This window comes from Primulina huaijiensis, chromosome 2 (genome assembly GCF_012295235.1).
Source record: "Primulina huaijiensis isolate GDHJ02 chromosome 2, ASM1229523v2, whole genome shotgun sequence".
Classification (NCBI taxonomy): domain Eukaryota; kingdom Viridiplantae; phylum Streptophyta; class Magnoliopsida; order Lamiales; family Gesneriaceae; genus Primulina; species Primulina huaijiensis.
The window spans coordinates 25,896,639-25,917,174 of NC_133307.1; the positions used below are offsets into that span (position 1 = coordinate 25,896,639).

Consider the following 20,536-nt stretch of genomic DNA (forward strand, 5'->3'; position numbering starts at 1 on the left):
ATTATTTCTCAAGTTTGTTAGAAAATTATATAATATTTTTGTTTGACTAAACTTATTTAAAATAAGTTATAAGCTCATATATTTTAAATATTTTATTTTATGAGGTTGTAAGATGTGTGGTCTTATTTAACTCAAATCATTTGAAATAATGTATATCAAATTTTTATTTTGACAATTAAATAAATATGAAAATTAAGATAAGTTTTGATGTTAATCAAATTTAAAAGAATAACTCAAAAATATTTTAAAAAATTTAATATTAGTTAACTCGCGTTATTTTTAAAATTTTATATCAAGTATTTTGATAATAATCTATAATTATTTTAACTAAGTTGATGAATGAAATTTTTCTAAAAATATACTTCTATCATGATATGTCAATTTTCCTTCATAAAATGGAATATATATTAATTATATTTTGGGTTTTACTAAATACTACAATAAATACATAAAATTGTAGTACTATATTTTGTGATGAAATATATTTAAATTATATATTTATGATTCATCACGATCAATAATTGAATGTTATCTTAACGATGAGCACAATTGATAAACATCGTATCAACATGCATTGAGTCCAAACTCCAAACTTGTACATAATTGTATACATTGAATGATATATACAATTAAAATAAATATTATACAAAATACTGCAAGTTTGGGCCCAGTTATAACATTAAACAGAAGTCCACTATAAAGCCCAGCTCAGGCTTTTTTAGAAATTTTGAGCCGACTATTAAATTTAAGCCCACACCCACGAGCCCATGTTGGGGGAAAGAGAGGAACTTGAGGCACTCACAGCTAACGATCTCTTCGTCCTCATGTCCGTGTTATTTCTGACACAACGCAAAACAAAACCCTAGAGATTACTAGGACTGGGAATATTAAACCATTCTCTAGAAATTGAAAATGGGAGCTAGTCGGAAGTTACAGGGAGAGATAGATCGCGTTCTCAAGAAAGTTCAGGAGGGCGTCGATGTATTTGATAGCATTTGGAATAAGGTCGCTTGCTTTCTCGTGTTTTATTTTGATGAGGCTTTGGATTGGATTGTATTAACTTTGTACCTGATTTTTTTTTTAGGTTTATGATACTGATAATGCAAATCAGAAGGAAAAATTTGAGGCTGACTTGAAGAAGGAGATAAAGAAGTTGCAGCGATACAGAGATCAGATCAAGACTTGGATACAATCAAGCGAAATAAAGGATAAGAAGGTAAAGCTGCTGCTTTTAAAGTTAGAGTTTAACAACTTTAAGTGTCAGTCACTACTGAGTACTGACCCTATTTTTATCTGAAACTTTTTCCACTGGTGCCTGATCCAAAAAATGTGCTTCTCATGCTAATTATGTACATGTTCATGCTTAATTTTACTCTTTTCTCACTAATTTTTGTCCATATATCTTCTCTCTTTTTTCTCTTGTAGTAATTCAACCACGTTATCTTCGGTTATCTTCAGTGATAGGTTAACCATATCGTCAACTTGTTTATTGCCTATTTCCAACTCTAACGAAGGATTTTCTCTTCATAACTGTTGACGTAGGTTAGTGCCTCTTATGAGCAAGCTCTAGTGGACACTCGCAAGCTTATTGAGCGTGAGATGGAACGCTTTAAAATTTGTGAGAAAGAAACTAAGACAAAAGCATTCTCCAAAGAAGGATTGGGCCAACAACCCAAAACGGTAGGTTGTGCTGCTCAGGAAGTCCCCTGATTTTTATTTCCTTTCTTCTGAAGTAAAATATAACTAAGGTTTACTAAAGGTGAAATTGGTCCTTTTGAAATGATATGATTAGTCTAATGATTTCAAATAGACATCTGATGCCATCAGTGAAACATTTCTACCTTGGATGATGGTGAGGATCTACCTCTTTGGTGTAATATGATATGAAAAATTAATAATCTAATGGTGTAGTTTTGGTGAAGTTGGACGAGCTTTCTGATTGTATGGCCTGTCTGTTGTAATCAATATAAAATGCAAGTCCTGCTCTTGTGTGTTTGGAATTTTTTAGTTTCTAACTTCTTCCAGCACGCATATGTGATTTCTGTTTCACTGTAGGATCCGAAAGAAAAGGCTAAATCAGAGACCAGGGATTGGTTGAATAATGTGGTATGCTCTTGAATTTTTTCTTGTGTTTCCTTATCCGGTATTCCATAATCCAGAGGGTTGGGGGGTTAGCATGTAAAATTATCTCTCTTGATGCTGCCTGTTATTCTAGGTCTATCATATCAAATTTCTTTGCTAACAAATTTGTTAAAGAAGTGAGGCTGAAGAATGGGAAGCTAATACGAATTTTTGGTTTTTCGATTAATTTATAGAATCATCTCTATCTCTCGTCTTAGTATGATTTTGCAGTTATCTTTGTATTGCTGTCATTTTTTGGTTCAACTACTTATGTACGTCATCTGACCTACAATAATTCAATTTGGTGTGATGGAGTCTGGGATTATGTATGAGAAGTGAAACTTTAGGTGTCCATATCTCTGCAATTTCAAAGGAGTTGACAGTTAGTGACATAAATCATTATTTTTAAGTAGTTTGCATGTCATTGTTATCATTTTAGATAAGTTATTAATAGTTTATGAATCTTCTTGAGGATGTATGTGCCGCTTTGTTAGGTTGGTGAGCTGGAAAGTCAAATAGATAGCTTTGAAGCGGAAGTAGAGGGACTTTCTGTTAAGAAAGGGAAGTCAAGGCCTCCCAGACTGGTATGTCATTGAGGAAAGGCTCCTGACTATGCAGCATACTCTGTTCGCCTTACTTTGTTTAATTTTAAAAATTTCGTAGACACATCTAGAGACATCCATTTCTCGGCATAAGGCTCATATTATGAAGTTAGAATTGATTCTAAGGCTATTGGACAATGACGAATTGAGTCCAGAACAAGTCAATGATGTAAAGGATTTCCTGGATGACTATGTGGAAAGAAATCAGGTATTTTAGTCCAAAACAAGTTGTCTTCTTCTCATTTCAACCTTTTTTGTTTAAACAACCATGATGTTGACCATGTTTTTCCCTTAATATTTGGCTTCTCATGGGGTTTTATTTGTTTCTTATCCTTCAAATGGGAAACAATAAGATTTCTGTTTGAACATCTTGTGTGGTTGTCATTCTGGACAATACGTAGATTAAATGGTGGTAAAATTGATTTAATCTTCTTCGTTTTGGAATATGATTGGCAGGAGAACTTTGACGAATTTAGTGATGTCGATGAACTTTACAATTCCTTGCCTTTGGACAAGGTGGAATCTCTTGAAGATCTAGTGACAGTTGGTCCTTCTAATCTTGTGAAGGTTATATGATTTCTCCGGTTGATTATATTTTATTTTTTGTATGTGATATAGTGTTTTAGTTTCTCAATAATTGTTTTGCTAATAGGCAAGTTAATGCCCGATTCCAAATAAGTTTTTATGTCTGATGAGCTATCAGTATTCCCTTCCCTTTTCTCTTGATAAGAATGCAAAATATCATGCTGTCGTGTTATCGCATTTTCTATTATTTTCAGGGTGTTGGTGCCTCTGGTACGGTCTTAAGTTTGAAATCTTCTTTGGCTGCAACACCCTCTCCAGCTCTGGTATGTATGAGTTTGAATTTTCTCTTACTGTACCCACCTCTCTCATCTGATGGGGTGGAATTGAGAAATGCTTTTGATTTAAAACTTAATGTGTTAAACTACTGGCAACAAAAAAATTTGGTTATAGTTATTTAACAGTTGATTGTGCAGAACAATTCAGAGTATTATAGGGAAACATTCCAGGTTTAGCTTTTCGAATATCTTTTCTGAGTGAATGGTTTCAATTCGATGGTCAATTTTTTAATATTAGAATTTATGAATATATTTATTGCAGTGTTTGGTTTTTTAGTTCTTAAACCAGCTTCCTTTCCCCAAAATAAAATCATCTACTATTATCACATCTTTTTTCATTTTCCCAGAAGTCTATTTTTTCAGTTCCTATACTTTCCAACAAATTATTACATTTAAGCCAGATTTTTACCACTCCCAAAAATATTCTACCATTCTTTTTTATGTAAAAAATTTAAAATTCCTCACTCAAATACTCGTTAGTTCATGCATCAATTTAAATATTATTTAATAACGTTTACCAAACAAAATTTTATATGATTTGGTATAACTAGTAAAAATGCCTATTAATCTCCTAATCCCATTTCTTAAAAAAGATCTCATAATCTGTATAGCTGTGATATCAAAATAATCCAATATTATCCCCCAGATACATGGACATAAGGACAATATTTGTATCAGTTTCTGTTTTGCTTGACTTTTGATTGCATTAATAAGGTTATACAATACTCCTGGAACAATATTTTTTACTCGATATCATTCGGTGTTTCCTGTCCATTGAGGATATTCCTTTTTACATTTGAGTCTAGTACGCAGTTTTAGGAAAAAATTGATTCTATTCAGACATTTGGAAATGATTTTGATTAAAAATGCGTGTACCTTCAAAGGTAGCTTATCAAATGGGAGTAATATTAATCAATTATTAGATAAAAATTGGATATGTAGTAGCGGCAATTTTTTTTCTGGTGAATTACATTATTAACTACCAAGTAGTCTGCATTATTTACCATGAATTTATTTGATCTTAAAATTTATTTCCAAGGCTGATTGTGTTTGAGCTTTCACTTCATTTATTGAGTGCACAATTCATTTAATCACGTAACTATATTGATTTATCTTTTCCTTCTCATTTTGGGGGGTCTTTTTAGTTGTTTCTTTTTAAGCAAAAGGTACAATTCCATGCTGTCATCCTAAAATCATAGGTAATGTCGCTCTTCGGCACGAAATGTTTTTGAAACATCTTGAGAGATGACAGAGATATGTTGAATCCTGAATTTTATTTTATTTTTTGGACTTCTAATTTCTAAGTCCTTGGGTTTTTTCCCTTTTAAATTGTTTATGATTGTTGGCAACATCTATGATATGTCTTATAACCGGATGCCACCATCTCCAGACAACATTATCTTCCACACCACAGGTTGCTTCCGCTCCAGACCAAGTGGAAGAAATAGCTTCTCAAGACAGTAATTCAGATGCAGTTGCAAGAACCCCACCTCCTAAGAGTAATAATCTTAGTTCTTCTGCACCACAAACACCACCAGCAGCAAACCATGCTACTCTAGGTATCAAGTTGTTCGATTGTAGCTTTGTGAGTAGCGGTTCATCTCCTATTCTTTTCTCCCTGAGTTTCTTTTTGTGCTTTTGACAATGTAGGTGTTGCCACTGCTTCATCATTATTAACTGAGTCAAGTGCCACCAAAGAAGAGGATATCAGTAACTTCTCTGGTGGCAAATCATCTCCTGCTCTATCCGAAACTGGATTAAGGCCCATCAGTAGAGGCGGTCTTCCTAGTCAACCATCTTCCACAATTGCTCTTAGTGCTAGCAGTACGATTTCTAACAACGGAGCCCTTAGTGCCATGCCGTTGGCTTCAGAAATTGGAAAATTAAATATTTTGGTATCTGATGACCGATCAGCAAGTACTGGAATGACACAGTCCATTGCATCTCCTCTAAGTAATAGAGTAATCTTGCCACAAGCTTCCAAGGCAAGTGATGGAATTGGCGCAAGCGATTTAGTAATTGCCGGTGATTCTGCAATAATGGGTAGTAGAGTTTTCACCTCCCCTGTGGTTCCTGGTATGCAATGGAGGCCTGGAAGTTCCTTTCAAAACCAAAATGAAACGGTATGGAACATTGTTCTGTTCATGTTGCTGGCTATCCTCGCTTTTTTTTCTCCAGCTTTAATACTTTGTCTAACTTCTTATTAGGTTTTCGTCCTTGAGGGTTAAAAAATTTAGACTAGCCGCATTTTCTTGTTTGTACCATTTGTGACTTTAAAGTTCAATATTTGTTGGTCTGAAACATCATAAACTTAACATCAATCCTTAGAGCCATGAAATGACCACAGTAGTGATAAGAACAAGGAGAAATATGATGCTAGAGTGAAGAATGTGAATCTAAGAAGTCGATAAATTTGGTGAAGTGTGGCGCAAAAAGAAAAAGGGTGGAAAGCATTGAAGTGATATTACTGAATGATAATGTGGTGGGTTTGATTAAGGTTCCTACAAATGGTTTGAAAATTTGTCTTCGAACATACATGTTCTAATTGCTATCTCCGATTTCATTCATTACTTGGCCATGTGAACCAAATTCCTGGTGATTGTATCTGGTCTAACATCAATTTAGCAAGGATTGGTTTGGACCTCAAACTCGTGTAGTTTTCTAAATTCAGAAAATATAAATTCACTGTGTTCCTTAATCTATCACCTTCCCCGATACCTTCAACCATCCACCCTCTGATCTTTACCGCTCCCCACACACGTCGTTGGCTTGTGCCAAAAGTAGCCATTATTGCTGTTACCACCTTTCTCTTCAACCCACTTTTCTTTCCTATTTTCCATCTTCTCTTTGTTCTCTGTTTTTTAACATCTATGAGAAGCAAGCTGGCAATGCAAACAGAAAAATGAGATTGACGTCAAAAACCACCAAATGCATCAAAAACCACCAAATGCTTTTGTTACCAATAGCTAACAATCTAGAGGGTGGTTAACTGACTCATTAATCTTGGTAATTCAAAAAACTTTTTGTCTGATATATTTATCTTCATCTTTATTTATATGTTGAAAATTGAAATTTAAAGTTTACTGTAAATGATGTTATTTTGGATTGATCTCTTTTGAATGCAACTTAAATGCAACCCACACATTTTTCTTACTTTTTTGTACCAGTGAATCGTGTGAAACACACGTATGCACGCGCGCGCGCGCGCACACACACAGAGCAGCTTTTTTTCTCTCTTTCTCATCCACACATTCAATTTATTGGCGAAATACCTCACTTCGGAATAATGTTCTTCTGAATCTCCAGGGGCAGTTTCGTGGACGAACTGAGATTGCTCCTGACCAAAGGGAGAAGTTTCTACAAAGATTTCAGCAGGTGCAGCAGCAGGGCCAGACTAACATTCTCGGTATGACCTCTCTTACTGGAGGGAAACAATACTCTGCCCAGCAGCAAAATCCGCTCTTGACGCAGGTGTCACTCCCTTCATGTTTCATTGTTTAACTTCTCTTTTACATTTGCGAGTCCCTAATCATCACACACTGTTACTGACTTACTGTGCATAAGTTTCTTTAGATACAACATTTGAGAATCTTTAACTTGTTTGTCATTTTCCAGTTGAAACACGGACATCATTTATAGAATTAACCACATTCGGATAATAGGCTGTACTGTTTATCTTTAAAATGTTGATTGCGGACTCGTGATATTTTCTTTTTATTTCTTATTGATGAAAATTTGTCAGTATGCACGCCTGCTTGTCAATGAATTGTTTGATATCTTGTTCAAGTCTTACATAGTGCCAATAGATACTTGTTGGTATCTTACAACTTCTTTTGAGATATACTTGTGTTTTGGTATCTTACAACTTCTTTTGAGATATACTTGTGTCATGAATCGATACATTTTAGCCTGTTTCTAATCTATTTTCTCAGTTTAATGCTCAAAGCTCATCTCTCTCGCCTCAATTGGGATTGGGAATTGGAGTCCAAGGTTCCGTACTCAATGGTGTTGCATCATCTGCTTCACAGCAGCCACCGAGCGCAATCCACCAATCAGTTAATCAGCAGACCATGATACCCACAACATCTAGGGAGGCTGGTAATACCGCACATGCCTATTTTTCACCTAGAAGATTACTATTTTGGTATCTGCTGCTCATTGGTATACTAAACTTTGGTTAACAATACTGAATTATGGAATTCCTTTACATGTGGTATTGTGGTTGCATCCAAAACTTATTGCAGAAATGAACTATTGTATTTATCTGTTTTATTTGCATCTAATAGCTAGTCAATACGATGAAAATGCTTGTCCATGTTGTATGTGCTTGTGAATGATATGTGTGATCTTTTGTTCAGCCTCAAAAATATTACCCGTGGATAAACCAAAAGTAAAAAAACTCCTATCCAATTTTTCACTTTGTTATTTTGCTATTTTCGTGCTATAAAAATCTCAATCTGTAGAGAGAAAAGAAATACTACGGTAGCAGAATATGAACTTACTGGATGCATTTCTGGTGTCAACCTATTATTTATTGTCAACAGAATCTGGACCACAGTAGAAAATTATGCGTCTAATATTTAAATCATAAGATTTCCATAAATTTCAGTGTTTTAGGTCATCCATAATATTCTGAATGGATTGTATCACTATAATAATGGAGAAGTTATCTTGCACGTGTAGAAAGTGGTCTTGCAAAAGCTGAGGAGTTACTGCAGCAACTGCCCATAACTGAAGATTCATCAGTGGATTCTGCTACTAATCCTGGACTTGGAAAGAGTCTTGTGCAAGAGGATGAAATTAAGGCTTCCCACACCTCGGATACCTCAGTATATGTGCAATCTTTTGTTTATGTTTAAATTTGTGGAGATTTGTTTTTAACGCTTTTTATTTGAGCACATTGACTGGGAAGTGATGAAATTTAAAATTTGGTGGTGTTGGATATGATGCTGTTTAATTATGTGGATATTTATACCTTTTTCCTCCCACACTTGTGAATAAAACACGTCAGTTAGATCAAGTTATACATAAATTATGATTTTCCAAGTTATTTCCTGAACTCAGTTTCATCGTGGCAATGTTTTTCTTGGTGGTTAATATGCAATTATGATCTGTTAATCTATTTGCTTAATAGTTCATTTAATTCATGCTCCTGTCAAATTGTTTACAAGCAGGCTGCTGTCTCAATTCCTGAACCTTCCCAGGTGACGAGGGATATTGACCTATCTCCAGGGCAGCCGTTGCAACCCAGTGCATCTACTGGAAGTCTTGGTGTGATTGGTCGACGAAGTGTATCTGATCTTGGTGCCATTGGTGATAATATAACTTCATCAACTGCAAATTCTGGAGGGGTCCATGATCAATTGTATAATTTGCAGATGCTTGAGGGTGCTTTCCATAGGCTTCCTCAACCCAAAGACTCTGAGCGTGCGAAGAGCTATACTCCAGTGTGCAACAATCTCATACTAGGCATTAATGTTTGGCCTGATACTCTGTTCACTTTCTCATGTTTTCTTTTATTACATACAGAAACATCCTGCTGTTACCCCACCGAGCTATCCTCAAGTTCAAGCCCCAATAGTTAATAATCCTGCCTTCTGGGAACGGCTTGGATCTGATACTTATGGCACTGATACTCTCTTTTTTTCATTTTACTACCAGCAGGTTAATTGAAAATCTTGTCTCTTAGGGGATTCCTTCATGTTGTCGTGATTAAGTGCGCTTATCTTGTTCTTTATTGGACCCTTTTCTGCAGAACACTTACCAACAATATTTGGCGGCCAGAGAATTGAAAAAACAATCTTGGAGATACCACAGAAAATATAACACATGGTTCCAACGACATGAAGAACCAAAAGTCGCCACAGATGATTTTGAACAGGGGACATATGTGTACTTTGATTTCCATATAGCCAATGACGAACAGCACGGATGGTATGGTTATTCCTCCTTTTTGAGTTTGATTAAGCTTTAGTTCTTGACAAGTGAGGATAAAAGTCGATCTCTGACCAAGCAAATTCACCTTTAAATTTACAACTGTTTTTACATGATTTTCCTTATTTGAGCTATCTCTGATTTTGTTGACTCTTGCATTCTTGGGCTTAAATCAGGTGTCAGAGAATTAAGACTGATTTCTCTTTTGAGTACAATTATCTTGAAGATGAACTAAACTAAGCATCTACCTCCATGGCCAGCATCAGGTTCACATCTGGTTTTGTTCTATCTAGTGCTTAAACTTTATGCCATTTCAACTTTCAAACTCAGATCTTAACTGCAACTTCACTTGGCTTTGGGGCATGTTACGATGACCGTATTTTGAGCTGATCCACCTTAGTCTACTGTATATATAGGTTTGGATATGCTGTTTGATGTTGGATTCTTTCAGGAAACACTACTCTTTCTGGCCGAGTGAATGAATATTGGTCTCCCGAGTGAGATTTTGTCTCGGCGCTGTTTGCGATTGACTTGGTTCTGGAAATCATGGTGGTGTCGAGGCATTTTAGAAATTAGATTTCTTTTTCACTATTGTTATGTCAATCACACTACTAAAACCGAATTATTTAATAATTGAAATATTTTCAATTGTTATCAGGGATTTTTTATGAAGTTTAAATTTCTTGCTTTTGCGGTGAAAATTTGATGATCATGTTCAACAATTTGATCATATGCTGTCATGCACTCATCCTGTTTGAAAGATCAAGACCTTTTTTTTAATGATTAAAAAACACGGCCCTCGTTAGCTGCCAGCAGTGCTTCAGTTTCAGGAGTGGACCTTATCCAGGCTGTGTCAGACAAAATGACCAGAAAATGACAAGAACTGGCCTGCGTAAAAAGATCATAATTCCACTTTGGTTGATGACTTGAACATATCAGTGCATTCCTGTCTGGAGAAACCGAAACTCTGAAGCAAATCGTACTTCCATCGCAATTACTAATTACTAATTAATAAATGAATTGATTATACATTCTTATTACTATCTCATTATTAGCTCATACCTCGTCATTTATTGATGAGCCAAAGATACCACTGTATCGATGAGCTAATAACAATTAATTGACATGGAAAATATCATTATACCTAAGTGATTAAAAACGCATGGCCTTGTTTGATATAATGCATATTATCACATTAGATTGATCAAAAATTGTGATTTTTAGAGAAAAATAGTGAGGAGAAAAAAAGAGATAAAATATTAAAAAAAATAGCAAACCACCTTTGAAAATTACAAAAAATTTACACAACACTCATCTTTCACTCAGAAAGAAACTATAAGTGGTGTAACAAAATAATCAAACTATTTTGCTCCGAAAATTAAGATTAACGATTGTGATTAAAGTTGCTACTTTCAGCCTATAATATTCCTTTCTCTTTAACGATTTTCACTTTGATTTTAAAATAAAGAATGTCCAAAATATTTTTTTAGTTAACAATGGTGTTGGTCGATCTTCTTTACAGTCACCGGAAGTACGGATTTTGATCTACGGAATTGAGCATGATCATCATTCTAGTTTTTTAAAATCTGATATTGATCCGGTCAGATCTTGAAAAAGTGTAAAACATAAAAATTGTAAATCAGACCAAGAAATATCCACTGTAAAAATTCCGACCATGCGCGGCTGCTGGAACTCCACCATACGCCGGCACGGCGACGCGTGAATTTCACGCACCTCTCCAATGATCGGGATTTTGACTAACAATCATTTCTACACTATTCTTAGGATATCCTGGAAAGTTTGGTAATTTTTTGATATATACTTTAATTAATATGAATTTTTAAAGTTTTATTCAAAAATACCCGATACATGTTTTGTACAAAAATGTTTTTTAAAGGTTCCAACACCCAATAACGGTATTAACCAATTTAAAATAACTCAAATTATATTTATAGAAAATTATCATGGCTTGGAATTGAGATCAAGATGAAAAGTAAGCTGCGGATTTGAGGTTTTTTACTTGTTTTTTCAATAATAGAATTTGACAATTGGCCTTAAATTTACCGTAAAGTTTCATAACTACTGATATATTAATATATTGCTTCCTATTATGCATTTTTAAATTTATTGGTCATATTGTAGTTTATATTGAATTTATATTTCTATTGGTTCTTGGCTGGTTAACAATCGACTATTACTGAATGAATGACTTGAGCCTGAACAACAGCCTATGTACCGTATTGCTAGTCCACTGGACAACGCGAGACGTGACTTCGGTCCGAAAATATGAGTTCACTTTGGCTCGTAAATGATCGAATGTACATATTCTACTTGAGTATGTGGGGGAAAAGTTACACTGAATGTTGGGGGAGCCACCTCTTGATCAAACAATATTCACTTCAGAATCTTTAACAGTCACTGAAGTTCATTTGACAAAATATTTCTATAACGATACATTATTATTGATATATATCATCTCTATTGAATTACTGCATTGATATATTATCATTTGACTTGTTATAAATATATAAACTCAATTTTATTCCTTCACTAAGTCCCAAAGACTTAGCTTTTTTTTATTATTGTAAATTCCAGATACAGAATTTCATGATTTCGAATAGGATGAAAATTGATAAAATAGAAATGTTGTTTCAGCAACAATGTGAACTTACTCTTTTCTTTTATTCGAGATCTTACTGATATAATTTGGTTATAAGTTGTAAACTCAAATATTGTATATGTTTCTGCTACCGTAAGTATATGTTAATGATGATATTATGATTCAGGGGGCCCATATAAATAATTCAAACATCATGTTTTGATTATTTATCGAATGAAATCTTCTCATATCCAATATGAGTTGCATATGAGCTACATTTATGAGTAGGTCTATGGTGAAATAGTCTCACGTATTTATATTCACGAGTCGACCAGGTTAATACGAGCAGTGAAAAATAATATTTTTGACATTAAAATATTATTTTTCATTCAAATCATTATATATTGTTCAATTTACTTTTGATACAAAAGTAATATTTTTTACTCAAATAAGTACATTATACGATATTTTTCATCTTATAACTATCAAAAAATGATATTTTGGTTGTAAAAATAATATTTTGACATAAAAAATAATAATTTTTATGGGTTATATTGGATCATATATTCGTCTCACAAAATTGATTTGTGATACGATTTCACAAGATTTTATATATGTATATTTATATTACATCTATAAACTTAAAAAAGTGGATATTTTATTTTAATAATGATTTAAATTAACTATCTTTAATAAATCACATACAAACTTCTAAATAAATACAGAAACGAAAAATAAAAGTTTCCCTAGCTATAATGCCGAAAATTAAAAAAAATCCAAAAATTCTGGACTCATCAAAACTCGTGATCAAATTGGAAATTCTCAATTAATCAATAAATTAAGCGTATCCCTTTACACAAAAAATGAAGGGAAAGAAACTAGACAATTTTGAAGATTTAGCCCAAATTAGAAGGCAATGGAATTGGACAAATAATTGTTTTTTTTTGAAACAATACACGTCACATAAAACAAAGAATTCCAAGGCACATGTACAAAATTTCACACTGATATTGAGGAGAGTTCTTGAATAACTTGTCTGATATTAGGCCTTTCGTTCACAGGAAGAATGCACCTCAATGATACATCAAGCATGTCATCGATGGCTTTCGACTGTTCTCCACCTGCAATATCTCTGTCCATACATTCCATTCCACGTCCTTCTTGATTATATAAACGAACCCAATCAGTAAGATCAACAGCTCCAGATTGACCTGATATGATATCACCAGCACTTCTGCGGGTCAACATCTCCATCATGATCACACCAAATGCATAAATGTCAGCTTTACATGATGGGATGGGTTTGGCTGTACTGGCTAGTTCTGGGGCTCGGTACCCAAGAGCTCCGAGATTCAGTATCTGCTCTGCAATGCCTGCGGGTGTCATTAAGCGGTGGAGGCCATAATCAGTTAGCCGAACAATGTATTCATGGCCTGCTATGAGTATGTTCGTTGGTTTTAGGTTTCCATGAGGCTGGCCTCTGTCATGAAGAAACATAAGACTCCGAGCAACATCAACTGCTACTTTCAACCTTTGGCTGAATGATAATGGAGGGTACCTTCGTGGAGTTGTCTCTGCAGAGTACGAAGACTAGTAAAAAATTTATACAAAAGGAAAATAACATAGACGTTCATTTAACTATGAAGTACAATTTAATTCACCCATGCAATTGTACAAGAGGCAGATATTGAAATCTTCAAGGAAAAATGTAGCAAGACTAGAAGCCATTCACTCTGATGGAAGGAAAGTTCCAAGAACTAGAAGATGGTTAAAAATAATGAAAGTGCCATGAACCATATAGGCAGTCGAATTCAAATACCAAAAACACCAAAGCTAGAGTTCATTCGCTCATTTGATGGAAGGAGAGTACCAAGAACCAATTAAGCAATGTTGAGGGCCCTTACCATAAAGATGCAAAGCCAAGCTGTCCCCCAGAACATAATCAGCTAAAATAAGCCTTTCTTGTTCTCTAGGCCCCCAATAATAAGCACGAAGAGGAACGATATTCGGATGGCTCAATGATCCTAGCTTTTTTACTTCCTTTGAAAACTCTTTCTTGTGTTTGACCAGGCCAACCCTCAACCACTTCACAGTTAGCATATGTCCATTATCTAACGTAGCTTTATACATTGTGCCATGACTGCTTCTGCCAAGTACTTCCGCTGGAGCTCGAGATAATTCTTCAGCTGTAAATTTTAGTGAGGCATCCAAGAAGAACAGTTCTCCAGCTAACCTATCAGGAGAATAAACATCCAGCGAAACAGGTTCTATTGTGTCAACGAGTGAGGATGCTATTGGTGACCCTGGTGGAGATTTCCTCCCAGATGATGTTGGATGGTTAGCTTCTAGACTTGGATTTATGGACCCCGCACCAGCTGCCACTCCCTCAGGCATCTCAGAACCAGATTCCATTTGCCCAGGCAGTGATCTTGAGTTCGAAGTCAACAAATGATCATTAGAAAAGCTTAATGAAGTTGGAGGAGGCTCCATGCTGCTATGGAAACTGAAAAGTGAAGGACGACTAAATCTTCCGGTTTTTACGTCTCTACCACCAGTCTGGCCACAAAATCCACTTCGAGCGCGGAATTCTTGAAAACGTGCCCGGTGATAAGCTAAAAGAACAAACGCAATCATAACAGCAGCTCCAACAGAAGCAACAATAATGGCAACTCTGATACTCGATTTCGAGCTGTGATGCTTTCCTTTATCTTGAATTCCATTAGGGCCATGACTGCCATTGGGGAAGCCTTTGCGAGATACTAGAAGCCCATTCCCAGGATAAAATGATGAAATGGGAAACTTATTTTCCAAGTTGTCGGGAATGTTTCCTGATAAATTGTTGTAAGCCACGTCAAACAACTTCATGCTGGATGGTAGTCTATCAGGTATATGACCGTTAAAGTTGTTGTGGGATAAATTAAGGACCTCCAAGCCACTAAGTTTGCTCAATTCGTTTGGTAACAGTCCAGATAGATTATTATATGAAAGATTCAGTAAGTTAAGCCTCCCCCAGTTACCTATATCGGAAGGCAACTCACCCATCAACAAATTATTTGAAAGATCGAGAAACTCCATGGGTGGAACAGATGGCAGAACCAACAATTCGTTCGTATGAGCACCTTCAAGAGGAATGGGTCCAGTCAATTGATTGCAGCATAAGTTCAAATTTTTCATGGTTGTAGAAGTAAAGAAGCTCGGCGGGATAGAACCATCAAGTCTGTTAGAGCTGAGATCAACTGTGGTGATCTTCAGATATGAACCCAACAATAAAGGCAAAATACCGTATAGAGAATTGTTTCTAATATTAAGAACTGTCAAACTTTGGAATTGTGTCGCATTGGGAATGCTTCCAGTCAAGTTATTGAAGCTCAAATCTAAAACTTCCAAATTGGCATTCCAAGCTTTCAGAACAGTTATGTCATCAGATAGTAGGTTTCTGCTCAGATCAACAATTCTGCAATTTCCTAATGATGGTGGCAACAGGCCCGAGATTGAATTTGATGAAAGATTCAGGATATCCAAAGTTGTCGAATCGATTTTCGGAATGGAACCTAAAAACATAGATGAAACTTGTCATAATTTCTTCTGATGAAAGAACCTTAACTAACTACTTGTCATGGAGAGGAAAACACTTGAAAGAGAAATATATACAGCTATCAAAGACACACCAAGCCATTTAAGAAAGGAAGGATTGCATATTTTTGCAAAAGATGTCAGATGGAATTATAACATAACTACATGAATTGCATATAATCGATGCAATTAGCAATAACACTGATTATTATTCTTAGGACACAAATAAAATTCTATACTCTATCTTCCACATGCATCCAAATGACCATAAACAACCACATATCTACCGGTAGTCTGGTATCACATTCCTTTGAACAGAAAAGAAAATCAGCGGTTAATTTTATAGAGTACTCAAATTTCTCAACGATAGAGATCAATTATTAAGGACTATTATCACATTCCTTTGAACAGAAAAGAAAATCAGCGGTTAATTTTATAGAGTACTCAAATTTCTCAACGATAGAGATCATGTTCTGTGATAATAGTCCTTAATAATTGTTTTTAGAGATGTTTCATAAACTCAAGACCACGATATTATAGAACAAAGATGATGGAATTAAAGTAAAATAAAGTAATAGATTAGAGAAAAAGATGTGAGCTTCGGCTAGCTCTCAACGCATTCCAACTCAAGAATTTGGACAAAAAGAGTCACTCTCACGAGGATTAGCTGCCAAAGGTATCTATCCAGCAGTAGATCCTTTAGATTCAACTTCAACCATGCTTCAACCTCGGATCGTTGGTGATTGTATATTTGAAGAGCTATCGAAGTTGAAATATTTTCAAACTGATATTGATGTAGCATGCAGTGAAAAAAGTTGGTAGGACCTTGAGAGAGTGTTTGGATGAAAGTTTGACATAAAGAAGTAATATTGAATAATCATTAAAGAAACAAGTAAAATAAACCAATGATATTTTGAAGACTTGAACAAAAGAAAAGTGGCAAGTGCATTCTATTTGTCTATAAATGGTTGATTTCCAATGTACTACAATAATTTGACTGAAAATTTAAAAAGATTATGTTAGATGGAGTTTTGAAATTGTATTCGTAAAGTTCTTAAATGAGTTGACTTTGGCAACCCAAGAAAATATGGTTATGGTTTTTTTATTCAAGCTCGCGGTGATGGTGATGGTGATGGTGATGGTGTAGGCATTGCCTTGACTCTGGACTACGAGTAGTGCCTAATGGGAGTTGGATAAGCAAGCAGGTGATGTTGACTTTGGTCCTGGTCCAAGTATCTCGTCTTATGGAGGAAGATTGTGATTCAGACCATAGTGTAGTGAGACAACATGATAACCTTGAAAAGAATGGGAACAGTCTGGTAGGACGGGGCAACATATTTCTCCTTAGAGCAAGCCACAAGCCATAGTATGCATTTAGATGGAGAAACTCTTCTCAAAGGTGCTCAAAAAGCGAAAATCCAGAAGCCATAAATTGTGAGTTTTGGGCTTCTATTTCTCTTTTAAAACAGCAAAAATAAACTCATTTCACTATTGAATCCAAAAAAATAAAACTGTTGGTCTTTTTCTAAAATAAAGATATACACTTAAAACAAGCTGACGTTAATAAATTGGTTTTTAAGTTAAGGATTATGTATCCAAATTAGGCTTTAATCTAGAGCAATATACAACTTCATTAATGGATACCTAGGTTGCGTTGATCTTATTCAAAATTTACAATTCTAAAATTTCATCGTTAAATAAAGTCTTCCAACTAATTCTGAGAGTGAGGACCACAAGGTCAAGGTTTAACCATAAAATGGATATACTATGTTCTCAGCTAGTGAGCAGACCAAGTTAAACGGAACCTGAAGTTCTAACTTGAGAAGAATTCCAACTAAACCAACGCCTTCAATGCCGATGGATGGGATAGACCCCAACAAATACGCAAATATCAAGTTCCATATGTAGCTAAAAGATCAATAAAAGTTATACTTCCTGACTACAACCACAATTATCAAAATAAAAGGCAGTGATGAACTCTGCAAACACAAACAAAACAAAACAAAAACACAAATAAATCGTGTACAGGTTCTTTCGACATTAAAGTAACTAAAATCAATGCGAAATGAGAAAAATCGTTAAAAATAAAGGGTAAAAAAAGAATTAAAAAGACAAATCTTACCCGAAAATCCATTAAGACTGAGATCCAACTCAACCAACGGTACAACCGCCTGCAGGAGATCCTCTGGCACCGACCCATAAAGCCCATTATTTGCCAGCCGCAGTACCTGAAGATTAGGCAATTGCCTGAAGTCCGGTAACTGGCCACCGATCCCATTGTCACCCAGATCCAAAACTCTCAAGTTCCGAAACAACATCATCGCATCGCTCCTCCAAAAGCCGCCCGTTAAATCATTTCCACTTAAATTTACATACTTCACAGTGTTAGCTAAGCTGGATACATTGTCGACACTCAATTCCAAGGATCCAGAAAACGCATTCCTGCTCAAATCCAAGTATTCCACATTCCTGAGTTCAGGAATCAATTCCGCCACACTCCCCTGAAGGTTATTCGAATGCAAATCCAACACTTTCAACTGCTGCAAATTCCTAATTCCAGCGGGAAACCCCCCAGAAAAGTTATTATTCGAGAAATTAACATAGTGCAGAGCCCAGAGATCATTAAACCGAGCCGGTATGGGGCCATAGAACTGATTTCCTGAGAGATCCATGACTTGGAGCGAAGACATCTGGCCTAGAGTAGGAACAAGGCGGCCGGAAAGAAAGTTCCCAGAGAGAGTGAGGTTTTGCAGGAGCTTCAACGGAATGAGAGTATTGAATTTGAGGTCTCCAGATAAGCCGAGGTGGTCTAAGGAAATGGCTACGATGGAGTGGGCGAAGGGATCGCAGGCAACCCCATAGAAAGCATCAGGGCAGGCAGAGTAATTGGAGGGAGGCGTCCAAGTGGAGAAGATGAGATTGGAGGGATCAGATTTAATGCCTTTTCTGAACTCTAGAAGCGATCGAACTTCTTCCTCAGCAGCGTAGGCGAGGGGGAGGAGCAGGTGCAAGGTGAGGAATAGAGTGAGAATGGGAGGGATAGTCATCTAGTGAGAGAGGGAAAGTAAACTAGAGATTTAGGAATTATACATTTCCGGTTTTGGGGGAAATTAGGGTTTCTGTAATTGGGGAAGATGAACAAATGTGTGAGAGACAGGTAGATGAGGAGAAATTAGGGTTCTTATATGTGGGAAATGAGTTGTAAAGGAATTGTCCTGCCTGATTGACTGATTGGGAGGAAGAAGGATGAGTTGAGGGTCCCACCAACATCTTCTTTCTATTTATTTTTTTAGCTACCTCTGCATCACAGTATTCCTATTTCACTTCATTCATTTTATGAACAATATTATTTAATTAAATAGAGTGTGTGACTAAAATACAAAATAATTGTATGTGTTGGAGATGGTGGAGTAGCCGATTGTTTGGTCAATGATCATGAGTTTATCTCCTCTTATGAACACCTTCTCCGACACACACACGGAGTTTGTTCAGTGTTATTTGCAGACTATTATATTATGATATATCAATATCTGTCTTTTTCACATTTTCTGGCCATGTAAAAAGAGCATCTTCCATTACCTTCATTAGCGAATTGGATGACATTACCTATATATTTTTAATTAGTCACGCAGAGAGGCACACGTTGACAAAGATCAAACTTTTCACGCCATAGGTGATCGCTTCAATTCGGGTTTCCCAAGGCCGAAAAATATTTTATGTCACGATTAAATTATCTTTTTGATAATTTCGAAACCAAGTTCGGAAATAAAAAAAATAGACTTATACTTGGTAAGTTTGATATTCAATTTAAAATAAAAGAGTCGCCGGAGCGCCCCAGAATTTTGCTGGAGTTGCCACGGTGTTTGGAGATGGGAATTTATTTTATCAATTGTAGTGTCTGAAAACAAACCTAAGATATATAAGGTAATTAGTGTGAAAGGATGATGAATAAAGCAAGCGAGATTCTATTTGTCCCTCAACTTGCCTAACTGCGGACTCACTGAGTTGCCCATTTGTTACACTTTGCGTTGACGAGCTCATGATTTTTTTCTTTTTTTTTCCCACATGGACAAATATTCCGTGCATACTGAGTAAACTCTTGGATTCACGTAATAATTTGTAAACTACGTTGATAAAGTAAACAACACTGAGAAAGTCTTGTTTGACAAACTTGTCATAGGAAGTGCTGGTAGGGAGAATCAAACTATTGACAATTGGTTAAACGCTCATTTACTCTCTTAATTTGAACGCATGTTGGAGGCGAGCTCGTGATTCCTTTATAGTTGTGAAAGTGTATAATCTGGATTTGATAAATTAGGTAAGTTCACGAAAGGTGTTCATTGATCTGTTCAGTTCGATTTTATGTAATTTATTAGTTTTTTTCGATTATAAAAATATATAATCCAATATGTGAATTTTTTTTTGTTCGCTTCGTTTTTCTATCAGAAGACTGTGCTATTTCGCTTCATTTGATTCATTTTTACAATTATTTAAATTAAAAATTTATATATTTTTAAAATATAATATATAGTTTTTTAATTATTTTTTCACTAAAATCTTTACATATAAAATATAAATGAATTATATAAACAACAATCAACTAAAAATTTTAAAAAATTTCTTAATTCACTAAATATAATTACATAAAATATATAATAAAAATAAAAACAAAAATAAAATTATCAATCTAATTAAATTTATTTTTTCTGTCGATTCGGTTTTGACATATATAATCCAAGACCGAACCATATAAACTTCGGTTTTGAAATTAATATCCGAATTAAAAAATTTAGTTTTTAGTTCAGTTTTTGGTTATTTTCGGTTTAAATTTATAATTTTTTTTCCGT

General features: G+C 35.2%; 2 protein-coding genes and 1 long non-coding RNA gene across 9 annotated transcripts; 2 read left to right on the top strand and 1 right to left on the bottom strand.

Moving 5' to 3' along the window:
* Window positions 1–763: 763 nt before the first annotated feature.
* On the top strand, window positions 764–10,205 carry LOC140971015 (uncharacterized). Of its 7 annotated transcripts, none has more exons than XM_073433052.1 (18): window positions 764–1,005; window positions 1,085–1,216; window positions 1,543–1,680; window positions 2,056–2,106; window positions 2,616–2,705; window positions 2,785–2,931; window positions 3,180–3,290; window positions 3,503–3,571; window positions 4,974–5,142; window positions 5,234–5,706; window positions 6,890–7,054; window positions 7,516–7,681; window positions 8,267–8,412; window positions 8,758–9,030; window positions 9,113–9,247; window positions 9,339–9,517; window positions 9,694–9,783; window positions 9,934–10,205. In XM_073433052.1, the coding sequence occupies exons 1-17, from the start codon at window positions 913–915 to the stop codon at window positions 9,755–9,757; spliced, it is 2,601 nt and encodes an 866-aa protein (XP_073289153.1). In that variant the 5' UTR covers window positions 764–912; the 3' UTR covers window positions 9,758–9,783; window positions 9,934–10,205. The 7 variants fall into 7 exon arrangements, with proteins under 7 accessions (XP_073289153.1, XP_073289154.1, XP_073289152.1 ...); XM_073433053.1 differs by having other exon boundaries at window positions 9,969–10,205; XM_073433051.1 differs by having other exon boundaries at window positions 9,694–10,205.
* A 2,712-nt stretch (window positions 10,206–12,917) lies between these two features.
* Window positions 12,918–18,964, bottom strand: LOC140971016 (probable inactive receptor kinase At5g10020). The gene is made up of 3 exons (XM_073433059.1): window positions 17,812–18,964; window positions 14,021–15,667; window positions 12,918–13,690 (listed from the first exon to the last, which is right to left on the bottom strand). Exons 1-3 carry the CDS (start codon window positions 18,734–18,736, stop codon window positions 13,116–13,118), a joined length of 3,147 nt encoding a protein of 1,048 aa, XP_073289160.1. The 5' UTR covers window positions 18,737–18,964; the 3' UTR covers window positions 12,918–13,115.
* LOC140971017 (uncharacterized) lies at window positions 15,674–16,256 on the top strand. Its single transcript, XR_012174236.1, has 2 exons — window positions 15,674–15,981; window positions 16,075–16,256. It is a non-coding gene; the product is annotated as an uncharacterized lncRNA (long non-coding RNA).
* Window positions 18,965–20,536: the final 1,572 nt, after the last annotated feature.